At 38.4% G+C, this 23,446-nt stretch overlaps 1 protein-coding gene across 1 annotated transcript in view; it reads left to right on the forward strand.

The window, feature by feature from the left end:
- Positions 1–23,446, forward strand: part of HECW1 (HECT, C2 and WW domain containing E3 ubiquitin protein ligase 1) — an 803,434-nt gene that overhangs the window by 453,397 nt on the left and 326,591 nt on the right. The window contains exons 7-9 of the mRNA XM_045193075.2: positions 13,199–13,341; positions 17,253–17,353; positions 20,381–21,676. Of these exons, the coding sequence (XP_045049010.1) occupies positions 13,199–13,341; positions 17,253–17,353; positions 20,381–21,676 (1,540 nt within the window). The remainder of the gene's footprint in view (positions 1–13,198; positions 13,342–17,252; positions 17,354–20,380; positions 21,677–23,446) is intronic.

The raw sequence follows: 23,446 nt of genomic DNA on the forward strand, positions 1-23,446 counted from the left end.
CAAATACAGTTATCCCAATTTTTCTGCCACCACTTTCCCCCACTCCAACCACCACCACCCCACACCCTCAATCCTTTCCTCCTTTGGCTTTGTCCATGTGTCCTTTATACATGTTCATTTGTGACCATTTCCCTTTTCCCATGTTATTTCCCTCATCCCTCTACTCTAGTTACTGTCAGTTTGCTCTTAATTCCAATGTCTCTGGTTATATACTGTTTTGTTAATTAGGTTCCACTTATACATGAGATCATATGGTATTTGTCTTTAATCACGTGGCTTATTTCACTTAACATAATGCTTTCCAGTTCCATACATGGTGTTGTGAAGGGTAGTCGCTCCTACTTTCTTTCTGCTGCATAGTATTCCATTGTGTAAATGTACCACAGTTTATAGATCCACTTATTTACTGATGGGCACCTAGTCTGCTTCCAGCACTTGGCCATTGTAAATTGTGCTGCTATGAACATTGGGAGACATAGGTTCTTTTGGGTTGGTGTTTCAGGGTTCTTAGGATATAATCCTGGAAGTGGAATTGCTGGGTCAAATGGCAGTTCTATTTTTAGTTTCTTGAGGCAATTCCATGCTGTTTTCCACAGTGGCTTCACCAGTTTCCATTCCCACCAACACTGTACTAGGGTTCCCTTTTCTCCACAACCCTGCCAGTACTTATTGTTTATGCATTTCTTCACATTGGCCATTCTGACCAGTGTGAAGTGGTAGCTCATTGTTGTTTTAATTTGCATCTCTCTGACAGCCAGTGATGCAGAGCATTTTTTTCATTATGTCCCTGGGCCATCTGTATGTTGTCCTTAGACATGTGTCTGTTCAAGTCCGTTGCCCATTTTTTAATTGGGTTCTTTGTCTTCCTGGAGTGGAGTCAGGTGAGTTTTTTTTTATATATTTTGGAGATCAAACCCTTGTCTGACATATCATTGGCAAATATATTTTCTCATATGGTTGGTTCCATTTTCATTTTGCTAATGTTTTCTGTACCAGGCAGAAGCTGTTTATTTTGATGAGGTCCCATTTGTTTATTCTTTCCTTTATGTCCCTTGCTCTAAGAGACTTATCGGTGATAATATTGCTGCATGAAATATCTGAGATTATCCTGCCTATCTTTTCCTCTAGGACTTTTATGGTATCATGACTTATATATAAGTCTTCTATCCACCTTGAGTTTATTCTCATGTATGGTGTAATTTGGTGGTCGTTTCATTTTTTGCATGTAGCTGTCTAGGTCTCCCAATACCATTTGTTGAAGAGGCTATTTTTATTCCACTTTATACTTCAGCCACGTTTGTCGAATACTACTTGACCATAGAGGCTTGGGTTTATTTCTGGGCTCTCTATTCTGTTCCATTGATGTATGTGTCTGTTCTTATGCCAGTACCAGACTGCTTTGATACCATGTCCTTGTAATATAATTTGATGACAGGTATGGTGATCCCACCTACTTCGTTCTTCTTTCTGAAAATTGCTGCAGCTATTCATGGCCATTTATGGTTCCATATAAATTTTTGAAATGTTTGTTCTATATCTGTGAAATATGTCATTGGTATTTTAATAGGGATTGTGTCAAATCTATAAATTGCATTGGGTAGTACGGATATTTTGATGATATTAATTCTTCCAATTCATGAACACGGTATATACTTCCATTTGTTTGTGTCTTACTTAATTTCTTTATTAAGTGTTTTGTAGGTTTCAGTGTACAGTTTTTTGCCACCATGGTTGGGTTTATTCCTATGTATTTTATTGTTCTTGTTGCTATAGCAAATGGGATTTTTTCCTGATATTTGTTTAAATTTCATTGCTCACGTACAAAAATGCCTTGGATTTCTGAATATTGATTTTTTATCCCACTCTTTTGCCAAATTCACTTACTAGATCGAGTAGTTTTTTGGTGGAGTTTATAGGATTTTCTGTGTACACTATCATGTCATCTGCAAACAATGACAGTTTTGCTTCCTCCTTTCCAATTTGGATGCCTTTTATTTCTTCTGCTTATCTGATTGCTGTGTTTAGTACTTCCAATACTATATTAAAGAAAAGTGGTAAAAGTGGAAATTCTTGTCTTGTTCCTAATCTTTGTGGGAAAGCTTTAAGTTTTTCCCCACTGAGTATGATGTTGGCTGTAGGTTTTTCATATATGGCCTTTATTATGCTTTGGTGTGCTCCCTTTATTCCCACTTTGCTATGTATTTTTATCCTAAATGGGTGCTGTACCTTTTCAAATGCTTTTTCCACATCTATTGATATGATCATAAGATTTTTTCTTTTCTTTTGTTTATGTGATGTTTTATGTTTATTTTTTTGTGAATATTGTACCATCCTTGCATTCCTGGGACGAATCCCACTTGATCATGATGTATGATCTTTTTGATGTACCACTGGATGCGGTTTGCCAGGACTTTGTTGAGGATTTTAGCATCTATGTTCATTAGCGATATCTGCCTGTGGTTTTATTCCTTTGTTGTGTCTTTGTCTGGTTTGGGGATTAAGATGATGCTAGCCTCATAAAAAGTTTGGTATTCTTCAGTCTTCTTGGATTTTTTGGAATAGTCTGAGAAGTATAGGGGTTAGCCCTTCCTTAAATATGTTGTAAAATTCTCCTGTGAAACTGTCCAGTCCAGCTCTTTTGTGTATTGGGAAATTTTTTTATTACTGCTTCAATTTCATCAGCTGTTATTGCTCTATTCAGGCTTTCTGCTTCTGCTTTCAGTTTAGGAAGACTATATTTCTCTAGAGATTTTTCCATTTCACATAGTATTTCAAATTTCTTGGCATCTAGTTCTTCATAGTAACTTCTTACAATCCTTCGTATTTCTGTACTGTCAGTTGTGATCTCTCCTCTTTCATTTCTGATTGTATTTATTTGGGTCCTCTCTCTTTTCTTCTTGATGATTCTACACAAGGGTTCATTGATTTTGTTTATCTTTCAAAGAACCAGCTCCTTCATTTTTCAATCCGTAGAATTGTTGTTTTAGTCTCTATGTCATTTAATTCTACTCTGATTTTTATGATTTCCTTCCTTCTACTTGCTATGGGATTTGTTTGTTGTTCCTGCAGTTCTAGTAGATGTAGGGTTAGGTTGTTTATTTGAAATGTTTCTATCTTTTTTTGGTAGGTCTGCATCACAATGAACTTCCCTCTCAGGATTGCCTTTCCCTGTCCCATAAGGTTTGGACTGTTGTGAGTTCATTTTCATTTGTTTCTAGAAAGAAATGAAATTGTGATTGAATTTCTTCCTTGATCTTATATTTAACCCATTCATTGTTTAATAACATGGTATTCAATATCAATGAGTTTGATTGTTTTTGAGTTTTTTCCTTGAGGTTGGTCTTAGTTTCAGGCCCTTGTGGTCTGAGAAGATTCTTGATATGATTTCAATTTTTTTTTTAATTCCATGAGGCTTGTGTTATTTCTTATCAAGTGGTCTATCTTTGACAATGTTTCTTGTGCATTTGAAAAGAATGTGTATTTTGCTTCTTTGGGATGAAAGTTTCCATATATATCACTTAAGTCCATTTGATCTAGGGCATTGTTCAATGCCAGTAATCCTTGTTGGTATTTTGTTTGGAAGAACTATCCATTTTTGATAGTGGGGTGTTAAAATCCCCTATTATAATTGTGTTCCTGTCTTTATCTTTCATGATGTCCTCCAAGATTTTCCTTATGTGTTTGAGTGCTCCTGTGTTGGGTGCATATATATTTACAACGTTTATATCTGCTTGATGAATTCTTCCCTTAAGTATTATGAAGTATTCTTCTGGGTCTGTTTTTATGGAATTTATTTTAAAGTCTATTTAGTCAGATATAAATATTGCTATGAAGTCTTTTTTTCCTGTTCATTTGCTTGGAATATTTTTTTTTCAACACTTCACTTTCAATCTGTGTAGGTCTTTTGTTCTGAGGTGGGTCTCTTGGCAGCATATTTGTGGGTCATGTTTTCTTATCCATTCTACCACCTTATGTCTTTTGATTGGAGTATGTAATCCATTTACACTTTAGGTTATTATTCATAAGTATTTATGCATTGCCATTTTACTCCCTTTGTACCTTTGTTCCCTTTTCTCTCACTGTTTGTCTTCCTCTTCTTAAAGAAGTCCATTTAGCATATCTTGCAATGCTGGTTTGGTGGAGGTCTATTCTTAGCCTTCTTTTGTCTGAGAAGCTCCTTATTTGCCTTCCATTTTAACTGAGAGTCTTGCTGGATAGAGTAATGTAGGTTACAGACCTTTGTTTTTCATTACTTGGGATATTTCTTGCCATTCCCTTCTATTTTGTCATGTTTCTGTTGATAAGTCAGGGCTAGCCTTATCAGGGCTCCATTGTATGTTTCTTCCTGTTCCTCCATTGCTGACTTTAAGATTCTCTCTTTGTCTTTAAATGTTGTCATTTTAATTGTGATGTGTCTAGTGGTGAGCCTCTTCGGGTTTCTCTTGATTGGGAACCTCTCTTCTTCCTGGACTTGTGTGACTTTTTCTGTCATAAATTAGGGAAGTTCCATCATTAGTTTTTCTCTTTCCTATCCCTTGGTCCTCTTCTTCTTCTTTTGGTATCCCTATTATACAGATATGATTATGTTTCAAGTTGTCCTGAATTTCCCTTAAGACCTCTTCATTTTCTTTCAGTCTTTTTTCCTTTTCTCATTCTTTTGGGGATTTTTTTTTTCTACTTTGTACTCCAGCTCACTGATTTGATCCTCTGCTTCATCAAGCCTGCTTTGGATTCCTTTTACTGTGTTCTTTAATTCCGAAATTATATTCTTCATTTCTTCTTGGTCCTTGTTGATTGTTTCTATGTCCTTTTTTATGCTGATATAGTTTGCATTGAGTTCCTTGTAGTTTCCCTGTAGTATTTGGAATTCCCACTAAGTTTATTGAGCTTCCTAATAACCACTGTTTTGAACTCAATATCTGATAGTTAACTTGCCTCTATTTCTTTTAGTATTCTTCCTGAGAATTGCTCCTTTCCTTTTGATTAGGTGTTTTTTCTTTGTCTTCCCATTGTTTGTGGGAGTGTTCTTGTTTGCTTGTGCTTCTTAAATTGATCTGTTTTGACCTTCTGAGTCTGTGGTATAACCTTCTTATGGTAGAAGGCCTGTGAGGTTCCAAGGTGCACTCTCCTTTATCATATGAACTTGATGTTCTTGGGATGCCTTTTATGCCTTCTATGCTGGTTGTTCTGGGTGTAATTGAATTTTGATTTTTGTTGGGTTGTTCTTTCATGGGTCCTTCCCTAACACTGGTTGACTGAGAGTCACTTTGCCTACCACATTGTGTGTGTTTTTGTCCAGGTGCTGCCTGAACAAAACCACAGAGCCCAAGAAACAAACCCATACCTGCAAATATAACTCCCCCCAACACAATCCCACTATCAATTGCAAATGAACCAGTACTAACCAGGGTATAATGAGATTAAGGCTATTATAAGAAAGGAGAGTGGATATTAGATAACCTATTGAAAGAAAAATGATTTTGGTAGGGCAGAGAAAGGAGCACTAATGAGAGTTGGGAGTTGGGGCAAGGGAAATATAGAAGGTAAAATTTACCTCATAAATAAAAAAGGGAATGAAAAGTGTGGAATGGAGTAGGAGAAGGGAAGTGTATAATATTGGGTTTAAACAGAAATTAAAATAATATGAAATAAAATAAAGTTAGAGAGAAAGAAAAGAAGGAAAAATAGTAAATAATCAATAAAAATATAGGAACTGAATTGGAGAGAAAGATCCACCACAGTAGTATCAACAACAAATGAGCTAAAATTAATATAGGTGGTATGTGAATGAAAGGGAAAAAAAACAAACAAAAGACTAAGAGATATTTAGAAGCATGGGAAATGATTTTGAAATTATAGAGGTTAGGGGAGTACTAAAAGTGACAAACAAAAACCAGACTGAGTGAAGAATTAAAATGTCATATTTAAGGAAATAGAGAAAAATAAGGAGAATAGAGAAAAACAAAAGGGCAGGATGAACGAGAAATAGAAAAAAAGACAAAAAAGAAAAAGAATAAAAACAGGCTAAGATTGCAAAATTAAATTTTTAGATAAAAAATAAAGTAGGAGAGGGGTCCAGTAAAATTTGACGTTTGAAATGCAGAATTAGAGAAGTTCTAGAGATAATCTCAAAAAAACAATGCAACAACAACTAGCCTACCCACAACCAACTAGAAAAGTATGCTAAAGGTGTAGAAAGAATGTGGGTACTTTAAGAGCTGGGCAAAAGGATGTGAAATGACCCCTGACAAGAAAAATTTGTTTTGAGTGTGTGGATGCAGGAGAAATAGTAAACTATGGAATGGAAACATTTTGTATCTAGAGAGAAAACCAAATTTCAAATGAAAATATTGCAAGGAAAGAGGAAGGTAAAATGGGCTAAGAGAAGGGAGGGGCAAAATTTGTGAATTGAAATACACTATAATATAAAATATAGTGACTTAATATATACACACTTGCTGGACAAGGAATTAATGTTATAAAGCTATGCAGGAAAGAGAATATCGCAAATCATGAAGAAGACCACAGTGGCTTTCATCTCAGTAGCCTCTTGTATTTACCACTATTTTTTTCTTTCTGGATCTGCCTCTGATGATGTACAGTGTTGACCCCATCTGACCTTAGGCAGCCTGTTGGACACTTCCAGTGATCTGCTGTCACTGGCTGTCTCCTTCAATTGTTAATCTGGTTACTTCACTCAGCAGTCAGGTTTAAGTACCAAAGGGACAGGGCAGAGACCCTCCTCGGGTCAGGGCTATTGTTTCCCCTCCAGCTACTGCCGCTCAGAGGGGAGTGGTCTGCCTGAGCACAAAGGCTGCTGCTCTCTGGGGGATGACTCATCACAGGGATCCCGGAGGCTATTCTCTCAGTTCTCTCCCCAAGGCTTCAGCCCACCGTCTCTCCTCAGGCATCTCCAGTCCACTCCACCTCCACCTTTGCCAGAGCCCGGGGTAAGTGGCTGCAAATGAAAATTTGTGTGTTGGCCCTTTAAACAGCCCTTGTGTCTCCAACTGTCTGTCTCTGGCAGAGAGCAACCCTGCCGATTTTCGCCACTGGCTGTTATCTGTGTTGTTTTGGGGCTCTGGTGCTCTAGGCTATGAATCCTAGCTTAGGGTTTAGACCCCAATCTTCTCCGGGAGATCCAAATGGCTGCTTAATTATCTGGTTGGTGCTGCCACCTGTGGGTGCCCAGTCAGCCCTTTCCAGTTTCTAACGCACTCCTTACCAGACAAGTTATGCTGAAGGTGGTTCTTCTGTCTGTCTGAAGTTATATGCTTATCTCTGATTATTGCTCAGTTGTTTGTTCTGGGTGATTTCTCCACAGCTGAGGTGTAATTCCAGATTGGCCCTGGGAGGAGGTCAGTGTGACTTCCATTCACTTCTCTGCCATCTTCCCTTTCTCATCTTCTCCATCTTTTTTCTTTATGAGTCTGGTTAAAGGTTTGTAAATCTTATTTATCTTTTCACATAACCAGATATTATATTCCTTGATCTTTTGTATTGTGTTTTTAGATTCTGTATTTTTTTTTCATTTATTTTTGCTCTGATCTTTATTATTTTCTTCCTTCTACTTACTTGGCTTTGTCTGTTGTTCTTTGATGAGGTTCCTTTAAGTATGAAGTTAGATTGTTTATTTGAGATTTTTCTTGGTTTGGGGGAGATATAGGCCAGTAAGCTATGATTTTTTCCCTTAGCATTGCTTTCCCTGTGTCACACAGAGTTTTGATTGATATGTCCACATATTCATTTACTTCAGGCTATGTTGATTATTTCCTTGATCTCTTTGTTGACCCATTCATTGTTTAACAAGTTATTTAGTTTCCATGACTTTGCATGTTTTCAGTGTCTTCTTGTGACTGATTTCTAGTTTCATAGCATTGTGGTCAGAGAAGATGTTTGATATGATTTCAATCTTAAATTTATTGAGACTTGTTTTGTCTTATAACGTGTGGTCTATCCTAGAATTGTTCCATGTGCAATCAAACAATATGTATATTCTGCTCTTTTGGAGTGAAATGATCTGAAGACATCAATACATACATTGGATCTAGTGTATTGTTTATGGAGACTGTCTCCTTGTTGAGTTTCTGCCTGGAAGATCTATCCATTGAAGCCAATGGGTTGTTAAAATCTTGGACTATTACTGTATTTCTGTTGATCTCTCCCTTTATGTTCACCAAGATTTGCTTTACATATTTAGATGTTCCTATGTTGGGTGCTTAAATATTTATTAGGGTTATATCTTCTTGTTGGATTGTTCCCCATATCATTATGTAGTACCCTTCTTAGTCTCTTACCATAGCCTTGGTTTTAAAGTCTATTTTGTGAGATATAAGTACTGCTCACCCAGCTTTTTTTTCCTTTCCATATTCAATACCTTATCCTATCCCTTTACTTTTAGTCTGTATGTATCTTGTGATCTGAGATAGGTCTCTTGGAGGCAGCATATATGTGGGTCTATTTTTCTTTCAGCTAACTATTTCTTTTGGTTGGAGCACTTAAGCCATTTACATTTGTAATTACTATTGATACATACATATGTATTGCCATTCTATTGTTAGACTGTTTTCCTCTGGGTTTTTATTTTCATTCTCTTTTCCTTCTTCTTTTTCTTAAAACAAGCCCTTGAACACTTGTTGCAGTACTGGTTTGGTGTTTACAAACACCTGTAGCTCTTTCTTGTCTTGGAAGCTCCTTATTTCTCCTTGATTTTAAATGCTAGCCCTGCTGGGTAAAGTAACCTTGGTTGTAGTTCCTTGCTTTCCATCCCCTTGAATATTTCATGCCACTCCCATCTAGCCTGAAATTTTCTGTTAAGTAATCAGATGCCAGTGGTATTAGTGCGCCCTTTTAGGTAACTACTGCTTTTCTCTTTTGGCTTTTAGGATTCCCTCCTTGTCTTTAAGCCATGTCATTTTAATTATGATGTGTCTCAGTGTAGGCCTCTTTGTTTGGGACTATCCAACTCCAACTTGTTTGGGAATATCTTAGCTTCCTGGATTTGTGTGTCTTTTTCCTTCACCAGATTAAGGAATTTTTTGGTCATTAGTTATTCAAATAGGTTCTTGATCCCTTGCTCACTCTCTTCTCTTTTTGTTCTTCCCATGATGCATATGTTGTTATGCTTCATGTTTCCCAAAATGTTTCTTAAGCTCTCCTCATTTTTTTAAATTCTTTTTTATTTTTGCTGCTCTGCCTGAGTGTTTTTTTCTACTTCGTCTTCCAAATCACTGATATTATCCTTTGTTTTATCTAACCTACTATTTATTACTTCCAATGTATTATTTATTTCAGATATTGCATTATTTATTTCTGACTGGTCCTTTTTTATGGTTTCTATGTCTTTTTTCATGCTGTTGAATGCCCTTATAATCATTACTCTAAACTCTATCTGATAAATTGCTTGCCTCCATTTTATCTAGTTTTTCTGGAGAATTCTCTTTTTACTTTTTTGGGGATCTGTTTCTTTTTCTTCCTACTTTGTTTACTTCTTTGTATCTTCCACCTTAACTGTTAAACTAATCAGCCATTAAACTTATCTGTTGTTAAGCTAATCAAGCTGTAATCAGTAGCCCTGTTTAAGCTTCATAAATTGGGGCAGAGTAATTCCTGCAGAAGAGGCTCTTGCTTCCACAGGCTGATACCACTTGGAGAGGAGTTCTCCTGAGAAAGTGGCTTCTGCAGTATAGGGAATGACTTAACATAGGCATCCATGTGGTTGTTTCTTCAGTTCTCTCTCCAGAGCCACCAACAACAGATTTTCCTCAAGCGTATCTAGTCTACTCTGTCCTCTCTTTGCCAGAGCCCATGGTAAGTGGCTACAAATGAAATTTTGTGTGTTGGCCCTTTAAGAGGCTCTCTGAGACTCCAGCTATCTCTCTCTGGCAGAAAGAAACCCTGTTACTTTTCACAGCTAGAAGATATCTGGGTTCTTTTTTGGCTTTGGTGCTGTAGGCTGGGTATCCCATCTTGGGGTTTAGAGTAGACTCCATGCTTCTCATGGGAAACACCCAGTCACTGAAATATCCTTCTGGCACTTCCCCTGCTGCCCATGGGAGCTCAGCTCACCCTCTCATGTCTCTGCACTCCCTGCCAGTTGCGTGGTGAAGTGTTTTTTTCTGTCTATCCATGGTTATAAGGTTTCTGTCCAGCTAGTGTTCAGTTGGTTATTCAGGATGATTTCTCTACAATTTAGTTGTAATTCCAGATTAGTCATTGGAGGAGGTTACTGTAGCTTCCACTTACCCCTCTACCATCTCAGATCTTCTTGAAGGCACATTCCTAATGTCAATGTTTTATAGGTTACAGTAAACTGTCTTAGAAAAAAATCATATTTAATTTGACACTTAATGAATTGCTTTTCCTAAAAATAATTAAACTTCTTGGGAATAGAACTATGCTAAAAATCTGAAATGTGTGGTTTCTGTATCAATAAATATGTCAATTTAGGAAGTTTTTTTTGTCCTCACCCAAGGGCATTTTTTTTCATTGCTCTTAGAGAGAGAGGTAGAGTAAGAAGAAGGGAGAGAGAGAAACATTGATGCAAGTGAGAAGCATGGATTGGTTGGCTTTCCATATGTGCCTGGATGGGGATTTTATGCAGTGGGACTGTGATCTTCCCTTTATCACTGTTGCTGACAACCCTTTTGTTATGGGATGATGCTCAAACCAACAGAGCCACACCAGCCAGGGATAGGATGTGTCTGATGGGAAAATGCCAACTCACTTAAGCCCTGAAGAAATTTACATGATGAATAAAAATATTTAAAAATAGTATCCTAAAAACTGGTGAAAACCAACAAGCATTATGAGTTCTCTCCCAATTAAGAGTCTTGAATGAGGCTGACATTTTTCTTCATCACCTCACTTGCTCTTAAGGCTTAAATGTGAGGCTGTAATGGAAGAAGAAAGCAGGAGGGATAGGATTGATGCAAAGCAGGGAGGGGGAAACAAACACTTGTGATTCTTTCCAGTCTTTTTACTGCTTGTATCATTTATATTATTGTGATTATGAATTACACATTTTCTGCTTTTGTCGCTGTAAAAGAAGCATTTTCTCTTACTATCATTTGATGTTTTAAGATTATATTGTAATTATATATAGAGAGAGGGGGGAGAGAGTTGTAATGTGTTATTGTTATTAAAAATATAAACTATTGAATCATATGTGTATAGTACAATGTACCTGGCCTATTGGTTAGCATTTCAGTTAAGAAAGGCATTACAGTACCCTTCGCAATGTAGTTGGAGCAAAGATACAGATATTTTGAGGACCTAAGACAGTTACAGGGAGCTGGCTTCTCACTCAGACATGTCTTCTTTGGGGATTTGATTCTCAAGCATAGAATGTCCATAAATTTAGTTTCATCAATACCAAGAATTATGGGCTCATAGGCATTATATAAACATTTACTAAAACTGAATTTTAATAAAAATTAGAAGTGCTATACGGACTGTGTGGAAATCATTAGTGCTGCTTGCCAAATATTTCTGCTATCACTCAGATACAATGTCGGATACTACATCTTTCTCTCTGTGTTTGGATTGTGCATGTTTCTAGTTCTGATGAGGGTTTGAGCTTGGAAGCAAGCACCTTTACAGAAAGAAGACCCTCTGGAATTCTCTTTCCCTTTATCATCGTTACTGGCAAAATTGGAGAGGGTATGTGACTGCTCCATCAACCTGGCTCTCTGAGTGACTAATAATCAGAGCCCTCTGCCAGCCCACAATGACAATGTGAGCAATGAATAAAAGTCTAGGAATTTGGTTGTTACTGTAGCATGCCCTAGCACACCCTGAATGGTAAAGATGAGATGTTAATATTACCATGTTCAACATGTTTAATCTCTGTAAGTGGAAATGAGCTAATTCAAATATTATTATTAGGAATTAATATGAATAAAATAATTACATTTTTCAGTGGTCTCACAACTCTTGATTAAGGTACTATAAAGTTCAATGTTAATTAAGACTCTCTCATCTCAGATAGTCTGAGCTAGGCAATATCAACATTTACCTTCCTCTCCTTTTCTGTACTTCAATCGTTGTTGCCTTTATTGTATTATTTTTTACTCTTTTTTATTGTTCAGTTACAGTTGTCCCCATTTTGCTCCCATTACTCTCCCCCGCCCTGCACACCCCCTCCTGCTACACTCAATCCCCCCCCCAACCATTGTCTTTGTCCATGGGTCATTTATACACATTCCTTGATGACCCTACCTCTTCTTTTCCCCATCATCCCCCTTCCCCCTCCCCTCTGGTTATTGTAAGTTCATGTAGTATGTTGTTTTAAAATTAACAGTTTAGAATTAAATGAAAAATATCTTCTTTGTCCCCCTCCTCTACCAGCCCACTTCTTAGGGTTTAGTTTGGAGTGTACCCCTCCAGGCATTTTCTCTAAAGAGTTCAAAGTGAATCTCATTATTTGTATTTTCCAATGCCTTGCTTTTTCACTCAGTTTTTGAAGTATCTTTTCATTTTGGTGCACATTTGCCTCTTTCTTTTTAATGACAGCCAGAATTCTCTGATTCAAAGATTTGCCATACTTCATTTAGCTGCTTTCCTATTAATGGACATGTTTGGTCCTTCCAGTCTTATGCTGTTGTTAATAATGCTCCAATGAACATACCTATGAAAATATATATTTTGCATGCCTGTGCAAGTTAATCCAGAGGGAGAATTCCTAAAAGTAAAATTCTGCTTTCATGGAACTTTGCAGTTTAAACACCAATAAATATTACCAATTCCCTTCCCAAAGGTTGAATCAATTGAAATTCCCATCAATGCAGTGTGAGAGTGCTTGTCTTTTCCCACTCTCAAGAATGTGGGGTATTATCAATCTTATTAAAATCTTTGCCATTGTAATCATGAAAAAAATTAATTATGATTTAAGTGCATTTTCTTTATTTAGGTGATTGTGCTTTTTCTTACTTTTAAGTATGTTAATACTTTTAGTCAACTATGGTCAGGCCTGGGTAGCTTCTTTCTTTTTAAGCGAGTTGGATTTATTATTTGAATCTTAGAAACTAACCACATATTTTTAAGCACTGAGAAAGTACCTCATTGTGGCATTATTCATGAATAAACAGGGATTGACCCACTGGAATGTTTTACCATAACTTTATCCAAAGCAGATGGACTGGAAATTGGGCAGCCCTCACAACTTTCAGTTAATTCATATGACATTATTTCATTGCAGCAATTCAGCTTTGTATCATTGCCCACTGATGTGCTGGAAATTGAGGTGAAGGACAAGTTTGCCAAGAGTCGCCCTATCATCAAGCGCTTCTTGGGAAAGCTTTCAATGCCAGTTCAAAGACTTCTGGAAAGACACGCCATAGGGTAAACACGTGATTAAAACCTCAGTAGCACTAGAATTTAGCTAGTAGGCCTGCAAGCTGCAAAAATATAGTCTCAAAGAGACTCAAAATAAAATGAAATGATGATGTTAAGTTTCCTTGACTTCTCTCATTGTTGTTTGATTCACAAGGTTCAATCAAACAAACCCTTTCCTTTGTCCTTGTTTGTGTATCACTGGTTCCTGATGCAAGAGCATAAAAAAATCCTAAGACACAATATTGAAAAAGGCCCTTAATTCCCTTAATTATTTTGTACATGTAAAAATTAAAATGTTTTACTATGAAGAATATTTTATTTGTATGCTTGTCTTATGTGTTGGACTTAAACATTTGCGACAGTTCCATAACAAGATATAAAATTCTTGGTTACTAGAATAGCTTAGAAAAAGCTAGTATTTATAGAAATTGTTAGATAATGTGCATGAAATTTTTAAAGCATAAATTCTCATGGAAAAACAGCAATTATATTGCTTGCATAATTTAATTGTATATAAGAATATGTTTCTGTGTTGTATAATTTTTACATCCATGGTTAACATTAAAGCAAAATCAGAGAAAATAAAACCCTTATGTACTTCCTTAGGTAATAGCAAGCATATTTGAAAACACAAGGTATAGCTCCCTGGCCATAAATGCATGCTTCAGTACAATGTGACCCTTAGAATGATATCAATGTGGAATTTCCAAGTGTCTTAACTTAAAGCTCTTTGTATTTTCAGAAGGACTTTGGACTCACTAATGGTTACCATATGGACAGTTAATTAAAACATTTTAGGAAGTGTTCAACTGTGTGCATGAAGATATGCCATTAACTTGCAAGTTAAGGGGAACTGTCATGGATCTATAGCCAAGTGTTAAACACAATGTTTGTACATTACATTCATGGATGTGAAGATTAAACAAACAAGCAAATAAAATATATTCATAATGAATGTAAAGTAGCTTGTGGCACATAGTAGAAACTCAGAAGGGAATGGTATTTCTTGTGATCATTGTTATATAACATTTAGTCTGTTTTTGTATCCTGGGACTGAGGCATTACCACCATTCCTTCTTATAAGAAATCATATACTTAAATAGCATTAATAATTATCTAAAAGACTTGTGAGTGACAGAAATGCAGCCAGAGTTCAAACCCACACCTGCTTCTTTTCAATGCCTAAGTGCCCTCCCCTGCAACAGGCTCCTCAAAAGGTTCCTAGGTGATTCTCAAGTTTATTACTAGCCACATTTTTCATTTCTGTCCTGTGCCCCACTGTCTGCTCTCGCAGCTGTTAATACCTGTGTCAGAAGGTAGACTGCAGGACAAAAAGAGAATCTAGGTAGGATTCTTTATACCCCAGTACTGAGTACAGTGCTGTCTAGTGTATATCAGAGATACAATTAGTGTCTGTTAAACTGGACTTCCATTCCCCTGCTTGCTACAGCCATAAAGAACTCATCTACTCTTCCATGTTGAGTACTTTTCATAAACCAAAGCTTCTGTCTAATTTCTTTACCTAATTGCCCCACCCTCCTGGCCTCCTAATTTCTACTGTGGAAAGAAACATCCCCAAGTGGTGAAAGCAAGCAACTGAGGTGGGAAAGGGTCTGCCCTACTAGAAAAATGTAAGATATGATTTTCCCACAGTGTTCTTGCCATCAGGAAAAAGGAGAAGCAAATATAGAATGCAATTGAGCTTCAATCCTATCAAAGATGAGGCAACAACAAATCTGAGAGCCGTTTTCCTCTGACCAGCTCTGATGGAGTAACAGGCCACTGCCCACTAGGGCCTGAAGGGAGCAGTTTTTTTCTTCCAGGCCTACTGCTTTCCACAGCTCCTGGAGGCCATTTCTTCAGTGCTTCCAATTCTGTAGGTGCCCAAATATAGAAAAAGGGTATTGGGGTAATTGCCACTGAAGCAGTGGCCACTTGAGCCTGGGCCATGTCAGAACCTCAGGACTCACCCATAAAAAAATCAAATCCACCTCACACCACAGCTTCCCTCTGCCCTCAAAAAATATAATCTCCACATCTATCCCCCTCCATGTATTGCAAAAGTTTCCATTTTTGTCTCGACCTTCAGACATTTTGCTCCTGTATTCTCCGGGCACACATGCACTCTCATTTCTAATGCCTCCTCAACATTTTTGTCTATAACATCCCAGCCCTCAGCTGTCCCCCTGCAATCTCTGAATCCTCTTTAGAAATACCACCAGCTGCCTTGAACCATTATTTAGTGGTCCTGCCTTATGCCTCCAGCTGGATGTAAGCTATTTAAAGGCAGGGGCTAAGCTTTACATTCTTTGTATCAAATGCAGCACTTTTTACTTGACACAGGCTCAAAAAATATTTGTGGATGAACTACGTGAAAAGCAAAGGAAAGAAGAGCATAGAAAGCAAATGCATAGCACAGTAAATTTAACTTTTTGTCTGTCTAATCATATTTAGTTCCCTCCTGATTTCAATTAAGTTTTGGGTTCAGGATATCTTTCTTGTGGTAATAATAGACCCACTCCATAATAGTGACCAAGGCACTTCTAAATAAACAAAATATTGTGTTTTTTTCTACTTTTTTCTGCATACAATGCTTTATTTATGGACTTCAATTGGAAGTCCAATGCTAAACCATGGCTTACCAATCAAAAACAGTAAGTCAATGGATCATTGGGATATATTGTCTCATAGCACCGGTGTTTTCTAGAAAAAAAACAGCATTAAAACATTACCAGCAAGCGATTTAACTTTTTATTTGAATGTCACAAATGAACAAATGGGTTGAATTTGTAATAATATGAGTAACAATCTCTTCTGAAATATGTTATTGTTATCATTGGGTACCTAGATATCCCAAGGTAGTTACTCTTATTTAGGCCAAGGTAGGGGAAAGTGTATTCTGCTGAAGTTACATTGCTGATGAAACTATAAAGCAAAGTTTCAGGTTGATTCCACTTGGATAATTTTTTCTTAATTTTCTTCTAATTAAGTAATTACCCTGAGTGTACAGAGGGGATGGTGCCAGAATACAGGGCAGAGTTTCAGAATGTCTATGTGGGACCTTGGAGTTGGTGTAATTGAAAGTCACAGGAGAATGAAACCAATCCACAGGTCTTGCACCCTGCAGCATGTCCCTTTCTAAAATGCTGCACTGGGTTTTTAGTAACCAAATAGTATCCTCTCTTAGAAATATACACATGTGTGTATATATTATGTGTGTACACATATACATACATATGTATGCATGCACGCACACACACGCTGCAAGACATGTACCTGTTGATGGCACTGTTCATTATTATGGTTTCATTTGGAAAATGTCAGCATGCATAGAAAAAGCAAGCAAAGAATAGTCCAATCTTTTTTTCTCTTTAGAACACAGATTAGCAAATTTTCTGTAAAGTACCCACTAATAAATATTTTAGGCTTTGTAGGTTATAAGGTCTCTTGCTCAACAACTCAACTCTGCCATTGTAGCATGATAGCAGCCCCAAATGATAAGTAAACCAAAAAGCATAGTTGTGTTCAAATAAAACTTTCATTGGTGGAAATTGAAATTTAAATTTCATATAATTTTAATGTGTCAAAAATATTACTCTTTTTTATATTTTTTCCAACTATTTATAAATGTAAAAAGCTCACAAATATACAAAAACAGATGGTGGGCCAGATTTGGCTCATGGGCTGTATTTTGCTGACTTCTACTTTGGAATATTTGATAAAGATTTTCTTGAAATTTTCCATTGTTGTTGATCAAATGTACATTCCCATCTTTACCTTAAGACCATCTCAGAGGTACCTGAGTAGATTATCACCTCCTAATAGTAAGGTCTTCTTGGGTCTGCCTGCTTCTGATGGTATGGTTTTTGGAAGAAGAAGTATTGATCAAATATGTGATGGCATTTATTTCCTTTTAGGGATAGATTGGTCAGCTACACACTTGGCCGCAGGCTTCCAACTGATCATGTGAGTGGACAGCTGCAGTTCCGATTTGAGATCACTTCCTCCATCCACCCAGGTATTTTCAGCATGAATTTCATGTCTTCTCCTAGTCTAATGTCATAGTGTGGTTCTTTTCTCTAAAATACAATAACCATGGTTTTCTCCAGACATGTCCTAGGTTGCTATCCCCTTGATAGAGAGGTTATTCTTCATTCTGTTGACCAAAAGACAGAAGGTTAGGCAGTGGAATGGGGACTGACAATGAAGTCAGTGTAGGAATGGAGCAACGTCTAATTTATCATTTTACTTCCAGCACCCACATATGAGGTGCTCAATAGATGTTTAATAATTCCATACATACACGAGCAAATGAATGAAGAAATTTGAGCATGAATTAATGTGATACATATGTTATTGAAGAACTATGATGGTACAATGGATCTTTACAATATCACAGAAAAAAATAAAAACTCTAAATTAAACAGAAAATTACAGAATTATCCAGTGTTCACTTTTTCAAGATAAAACATATTTCCAAATATGAATAATGAGATGCCTCATAATTCCACTTTTTCTCTTTGCCTACAACTAAGTGTAGATCATGCTAACAATTGTTCAGTCCTCCTAGGCCACATTTATGTATTGTTATTAAAGTTAATGAGGCTTTACAGAACCCAGAGTCTGGAGTTTATCACTGCCCACTCATTAAACTTCAGTTGCACTTTTCTATGCCCCATACATGCTGCAGAATGTAAAAACAACACCTGTTTTTCCTTTTAATTCACCCTTTTTGGTATTCTGAGAATAAAACTGACTCTTCCTTCAGTGTAGTAGTAAGGACAGCATTATGGCTAGCTAGAGAGGTAGTTTTTCTTCAATAAGTGAATTGCAGTAGTGTGTTTGAAATGCGAAGTTCAGATCTGGAAGGAATCCAATAAAGCAAGCAAATGGGGGAAGGCAGAGGCAAACTTGGTTGCTACTCTTTAAATGGTTACTTGGTGTGGAGACCTGCTTTATTCTTCCCCTGCCGTAGTCTCCAAATGCTGGAAGACCTTCAGTCTGAGCTGCTAAATAATTGGCTGCTGCCATCATCTAGCCCTCTTGTGCTCTGTAGTTGCCAAGAACCCGACTTACCCATTCTGCTATCATGGGGGACCTAGCCATAGGAAATACTCTGAGTAAGTATAATTAGCCTTGCCTAGGAGTAGAAAGGAACTATAAACACCTCACCCCCATCTCTAAAGTCTTCCACATAAAAAAGCATTGTTGAGAACTGAGGTAACACTAGGCTTTTGTTATTTTAATGAAAAATAAATTCCCTTGAAATAGAATTCAGAAATATATAATGACTGCAAACTACCTTTAACACAAAAAGAATTCATTCTTTTTTTTCAGGTTTTTGAAGGACAGTCCTGCTTTTACCTATAGTCCTAGCTTCCTTTTTAATAATGCCCCTTTTTACTTCAATACTGTCTCTGTTTGGAAAATAAATTATATAGTAAAATTAAAGGAAATGGGATCAAGTACATAAGAGAGTAGTTAGATAGTTTTTTTATTTATTTTTTTACCCATCCCCCTACTTCCCTCCCTTTTGGCAACCACCGGCATATTCTGTATATCTGTAGGGTTGTTTCTGTTTTGTTCTATTTATTAATGCTTTGTATTATTACATTCCACTTAAATGAAATAGTAAGGTATTTTTCTTTTTCCATCTGACTTATTTCACTTCATACATAATACCATCTAGGCCCACCCATGCTGTTGCAAATGGCAAGATTTCATTCATTTGTGTTGCTGAGCAATATTCCATTGTGTATATATAATGCATCTTTATCCACTCATCTATCAATGGACACTTGGATTTCTTCCATATCTTAGCTATTCTAAATAATGCTGCAATGAATTAGTGTTTTTGTTTTCCTCATATAAATATCCGCAAGTGGTATTGCTTGGTCATAAGGTAGTTCCATTTTTAATTTTTTGATGTAAGTCCATACTGCCTCCCGCAGTGGCTACACTGATCTACATTCCCACCAACAGTGCATAAGGGTTCCCCTTTCTTCACATCCTTGACAGAACTTATTTCTTGATTTTTGATGATACTCATCCTGACAGGTATAAAGTGATATTTTATTGTGGTTTATTTTCCATTACTCAGATGATTAGTAATGTTGAGCATCTTTCCATATGTCTTTGGCCATCTGTATATCCTCTGGAAAAGTGTCTATTCAGATCCTCTGCCCATTTTTTAATTGAAGTGCTTTTTAAAAAATATTAATTTGTATGAGTTCCTTATATATGTGAAATATTAACCCCTTATCAGATATATCATTTGTAAATATCTTCACCAGTTGTCTGTTTTGTTGATGGTTTCCTTTGCTATGCAAAAACTTTTTAGTTTAATGTAGTCCCATATGTTTATTTTTGTTTTCTTGTCCTTATCCAAGGAGACATCCCAAAAGATATTGCCATGAGCAGTGTCAAAGAATTTACTGCCTATATTTTCTTTTTGGAATTTTATGGTTTCAGATCTCACCTTTAAGTATGTAATCCATTTTGAGTTTATTTTTGTATATAGTGTAAGAAAGTGGTCTAGTTTCCTTTTTGGGCACATATCTGTCTGGTTTTCCCAGCACCACTTATCAAAGAGACTCTCTTTACTGTATTGTATATTATTGCCTCTATTGTCACAGATTAATACCAAATAGGTGAGGATTTATCTCTGAGCTCTCTATTCTATCCCACTGGTCTATGTGTCTATTTTTGTGCCATTACCATACTGTTCTGATTTTAATAGCTTTGTAGTATAATTTGAAATCAGAGATGTGATATATCCCACTTTGATCTTTTTCAAGATTGTTTTGATTATCTGTGGTATTTTGTGGTTCCATATAAATTTTAGGATTAGTTGTTCTAGAAAGAAAACATATTCTTACAAGATATTTCAGCTGAGCACTGGCCAATGAGAAGCCCTCACCAACCCCTATGTCCAATATCCTGAAATAAAAATCCCTTAAGATGTCTTTCATGTCCATGTCTGGCAGAGTACACTAAAATCAAATGCACTCTTGTGGAAGGAATGACATGTTCCTCTTGCCCACAGATGATGAAGAGATTTCTCTGAGTACTGAAGCTGAGTCAGCAGAAATTCAGGACAGCCCCATGAACAACTTGGTGGCAAGCAGCCATGAGGAGCCTCTACAGGATGCAGTAGACACCACCGGAAGTTACAAGTCAGAGAAGCCAAGGGAGAGCAACACCTTGGCCATTGCAGATAATGGAAGCCTGGAGCTTGCCAAGCCAGTGGAGGAAGTGGCAGGTACCACTGAGGCAGGAGAAGACCACGGCACAGTCTCCATGGGACCTGACAGGGCTGGGGAGCTTCTGGGCCCAGGGCAAGAGGATTCCGAGCCCACCCTGAGTGCGGAAGAGCTGGCCATGGGGCTGGACCTGGGAGGGGAGGCACGCCCACTAGGGCTGCTGCAGGATGGTGAAGCCCTAGACAGCATTGGGGATCCTGTGGCACAAACCAAGACTGAGGGGCAGGAGGAGGAAAAGGGACAGATGGAGGAGGAAGTAGGGAGAGACATATCTGCTCTGGGGCAGCTGGAGGACAGGCTGCAGCTTCCTCCCTCAATGAAGAGAAAAAACAGGCCGTGTTCTTTGCCTGTGTCTGAGCTGGAGACAGTGATCGCGTCAGCCTGCAGTGACCCTGAAACCCCGCGGACACACTACATCCACATCCACACCCTGCTTCACAGCATGCCCTTGACCCAGGATGACAGCCCCCCGGAAGATGAGGGCACTAAGGAAGAGTTCACTCTCAAGAACACCTTGGAGAAAGATGGGCTCAGCGAGGGGGACAGGGTAGCTGCTGAGCTGCCTGCTCTAGAAGAGGGTTTTGAGAACCATGAGGGGACTACTGTAGGCATGGTGCACCCGGGCCTTTCTGGCTTGGCCAACACCTCAGTCCCCAACACAGGGAGTGAGAGTGACTCCAGCCCCAGGCAGGGTGGTGACCACAGCTTTGAAGGCTGTGACATGTCCTGTTGTAGTCCCTCCTGCTATAGCTCCTCATGTTACAGCACATCTTGCTACAGCAGCTCTTGCTACAGTGGCTCCTGCTACAATGGTAGCAGGTTCACCAGCCACACCCGCTTCTCCTCTTTGGACAGTGCCAAGATCTCTGAGAGCACTGTCTTCTCCTCGCAGGATGATGATGAGGAGAACAGTGCGTTCGAATCAGTACCAGACTCGGTGCAGAGCCCAGAGTTGGACGTAGAGTCTGTGAATGTCATTGGGCCCTGGCAAGAACAGCCAACCACCCCCACCAGGAGTATGGCAAGAACCGTTGATGGTTTGGAGTCCCCCGTGGCAGGCCCAAGCAATCACAGAGAAGGTTAGATGATAAATCTGATGAGAACGAGAATAAGACCACCAGGGGGACAAAGGTCTAACTAACATGGTTTAAAAAGAAGAGTGAGAGAATCAGTCCCAAATGGGGTTGCAACAGCAATGTGTATGCCTGTCCTATATGTGTGTGTGAGTATTTGTGACTATGAAGAGTTGATACCCCACAACCTCTCAGATAAACACCAACAATTACCAGTGCACACATGTGAGTGTACACTTGCACATGTGCTTCTCTGTTTAACTTAATCACTTTGGCTAGTGTACATATTATTCTCCCTGTCTTGACAGTGACCAGAGCATTAAGGCTAGTATCAAATGATAAGCATAAATGATCATCAAATTATTAGGTGGATAATGTGGAAGTATCTGCTGACTTCCCAAACTTATTAAAGATTAACAATAAATGTTAATTAATATAAGTTGAAGAAAATTGATTTTATCTCAGTTTTAGAATTTAACTACCCTGTGTACATGTAGATAAGTATAACCTACATATATTTGTCATTATTTCACCTTAATTTTGGTTATTGCTGTTTTTGGTTTTTTCTTGGTTTTTTTAAGTTTAGTTTTTGTTTTCTCTTTTTTGAGGGGGGAGGGGGGCTATTTTGACAAATGTAAAGGAAGAATAACATGAGTGCATAAATCTCTGTTTCAAGTAAGATGCTAATTCAAAAGCTGCCACCTCTAGTTTTATAATGGATTCTATATTTCAACCAAAATAGGCCCTTCTTAGTCATGCCTTGGAATCATATGTGAAATTATTGCCATTTCTGTATCTAGAATTGGCAAGCATCTTCCGGTCTAGTGACAGTGACATAGGGAGGGAATAATTTAAGTCACATAACAATATAAAATAATCCAGTTGATTTAAAAGGGAAAGATATATGCTAAAATCTTCTGCCATGTCAAGATTCAGCTAGTGATAATTTAGGAAGATGGCGGCAAGATAGGTGGGAGTGGAGTTAACTTCCACCTGCACCTGGGTGAAACACCTACCCATTCTAATGAGAAACAAAGTGAACAGCCAAAAGCAGCACAGCGTTTATGAAGATAGGAGACCAAACATTACAGAGGACACTGAGAAAACAGAAGGTAAGTAGATTGCTTCAGGACAGAAAGGTCCCTGGGACCAATGCGGGGACCAGGATGGCTGGAGCCCCTGGCCCGCCCATGCAGGGCCTGCCTCAGGACTCCTGGGAGAGAGCCAGGTTATCGGCCCCCTCCCCTGCCAAACAAGGCCTGAGCAACACTGTGAGAGACCTGGTTGCCTGAAGTCACAGGAAGGGGAATAAAGATGAAGTGGAAAACCCAGGGAGACCACGGGCACTGGCTGAGGACAGTTGAAAGTTGGGCTGCTGCCATTCTGACCCAGACAGTCCCTGGCCTAGCTGGAGAGGTGGGCTGTGTGAGAGGACAGGCCCTTCCTTGTACGGAGGGAGCCACAGGATTGAGCAGGAGGATTTTCCCCAAAAGAAAAAGACCCTCTGGGGCACTTTCGGGAATTCCCCTGCAGCAACAGCTCCAGTCTCCTCTCCACCTGGCCACCCCTTCGGGGATTGTGCTCACCTCATCTCGGAGGGAGCTGAGACTACAGGCACTACCCGGGGTAGGGTGCCCAGTGACCGGGAGTGTGACCATCCACTGGGGACTGCCCGCACCTCATCTTGGAGGGAGCTGAGACTACCAGCACCACCCGGGGGAGGGTGCCCAGTGACCTGGAGGGTGCCCAGCTACCAGGAGTGTGCCGACCCACCGG

The sequence above is a fragment of the Desmodus rotundus genome, chromosome 6 (assembly GCF_022682495.2).
Source record: "Desmodus rotundus isolate HL8 chromosome 6, HLdesRot8A.1, whole genome shotgun sequence".
In the NCBI taxonomy this organism is placed as follows: domain Eukaryota; kingdom Metazoa; phylum Chordata; class Mammalia; order Chiroptera; family Phyllostomidae; genus Desmodus; species Desmodus rotundus.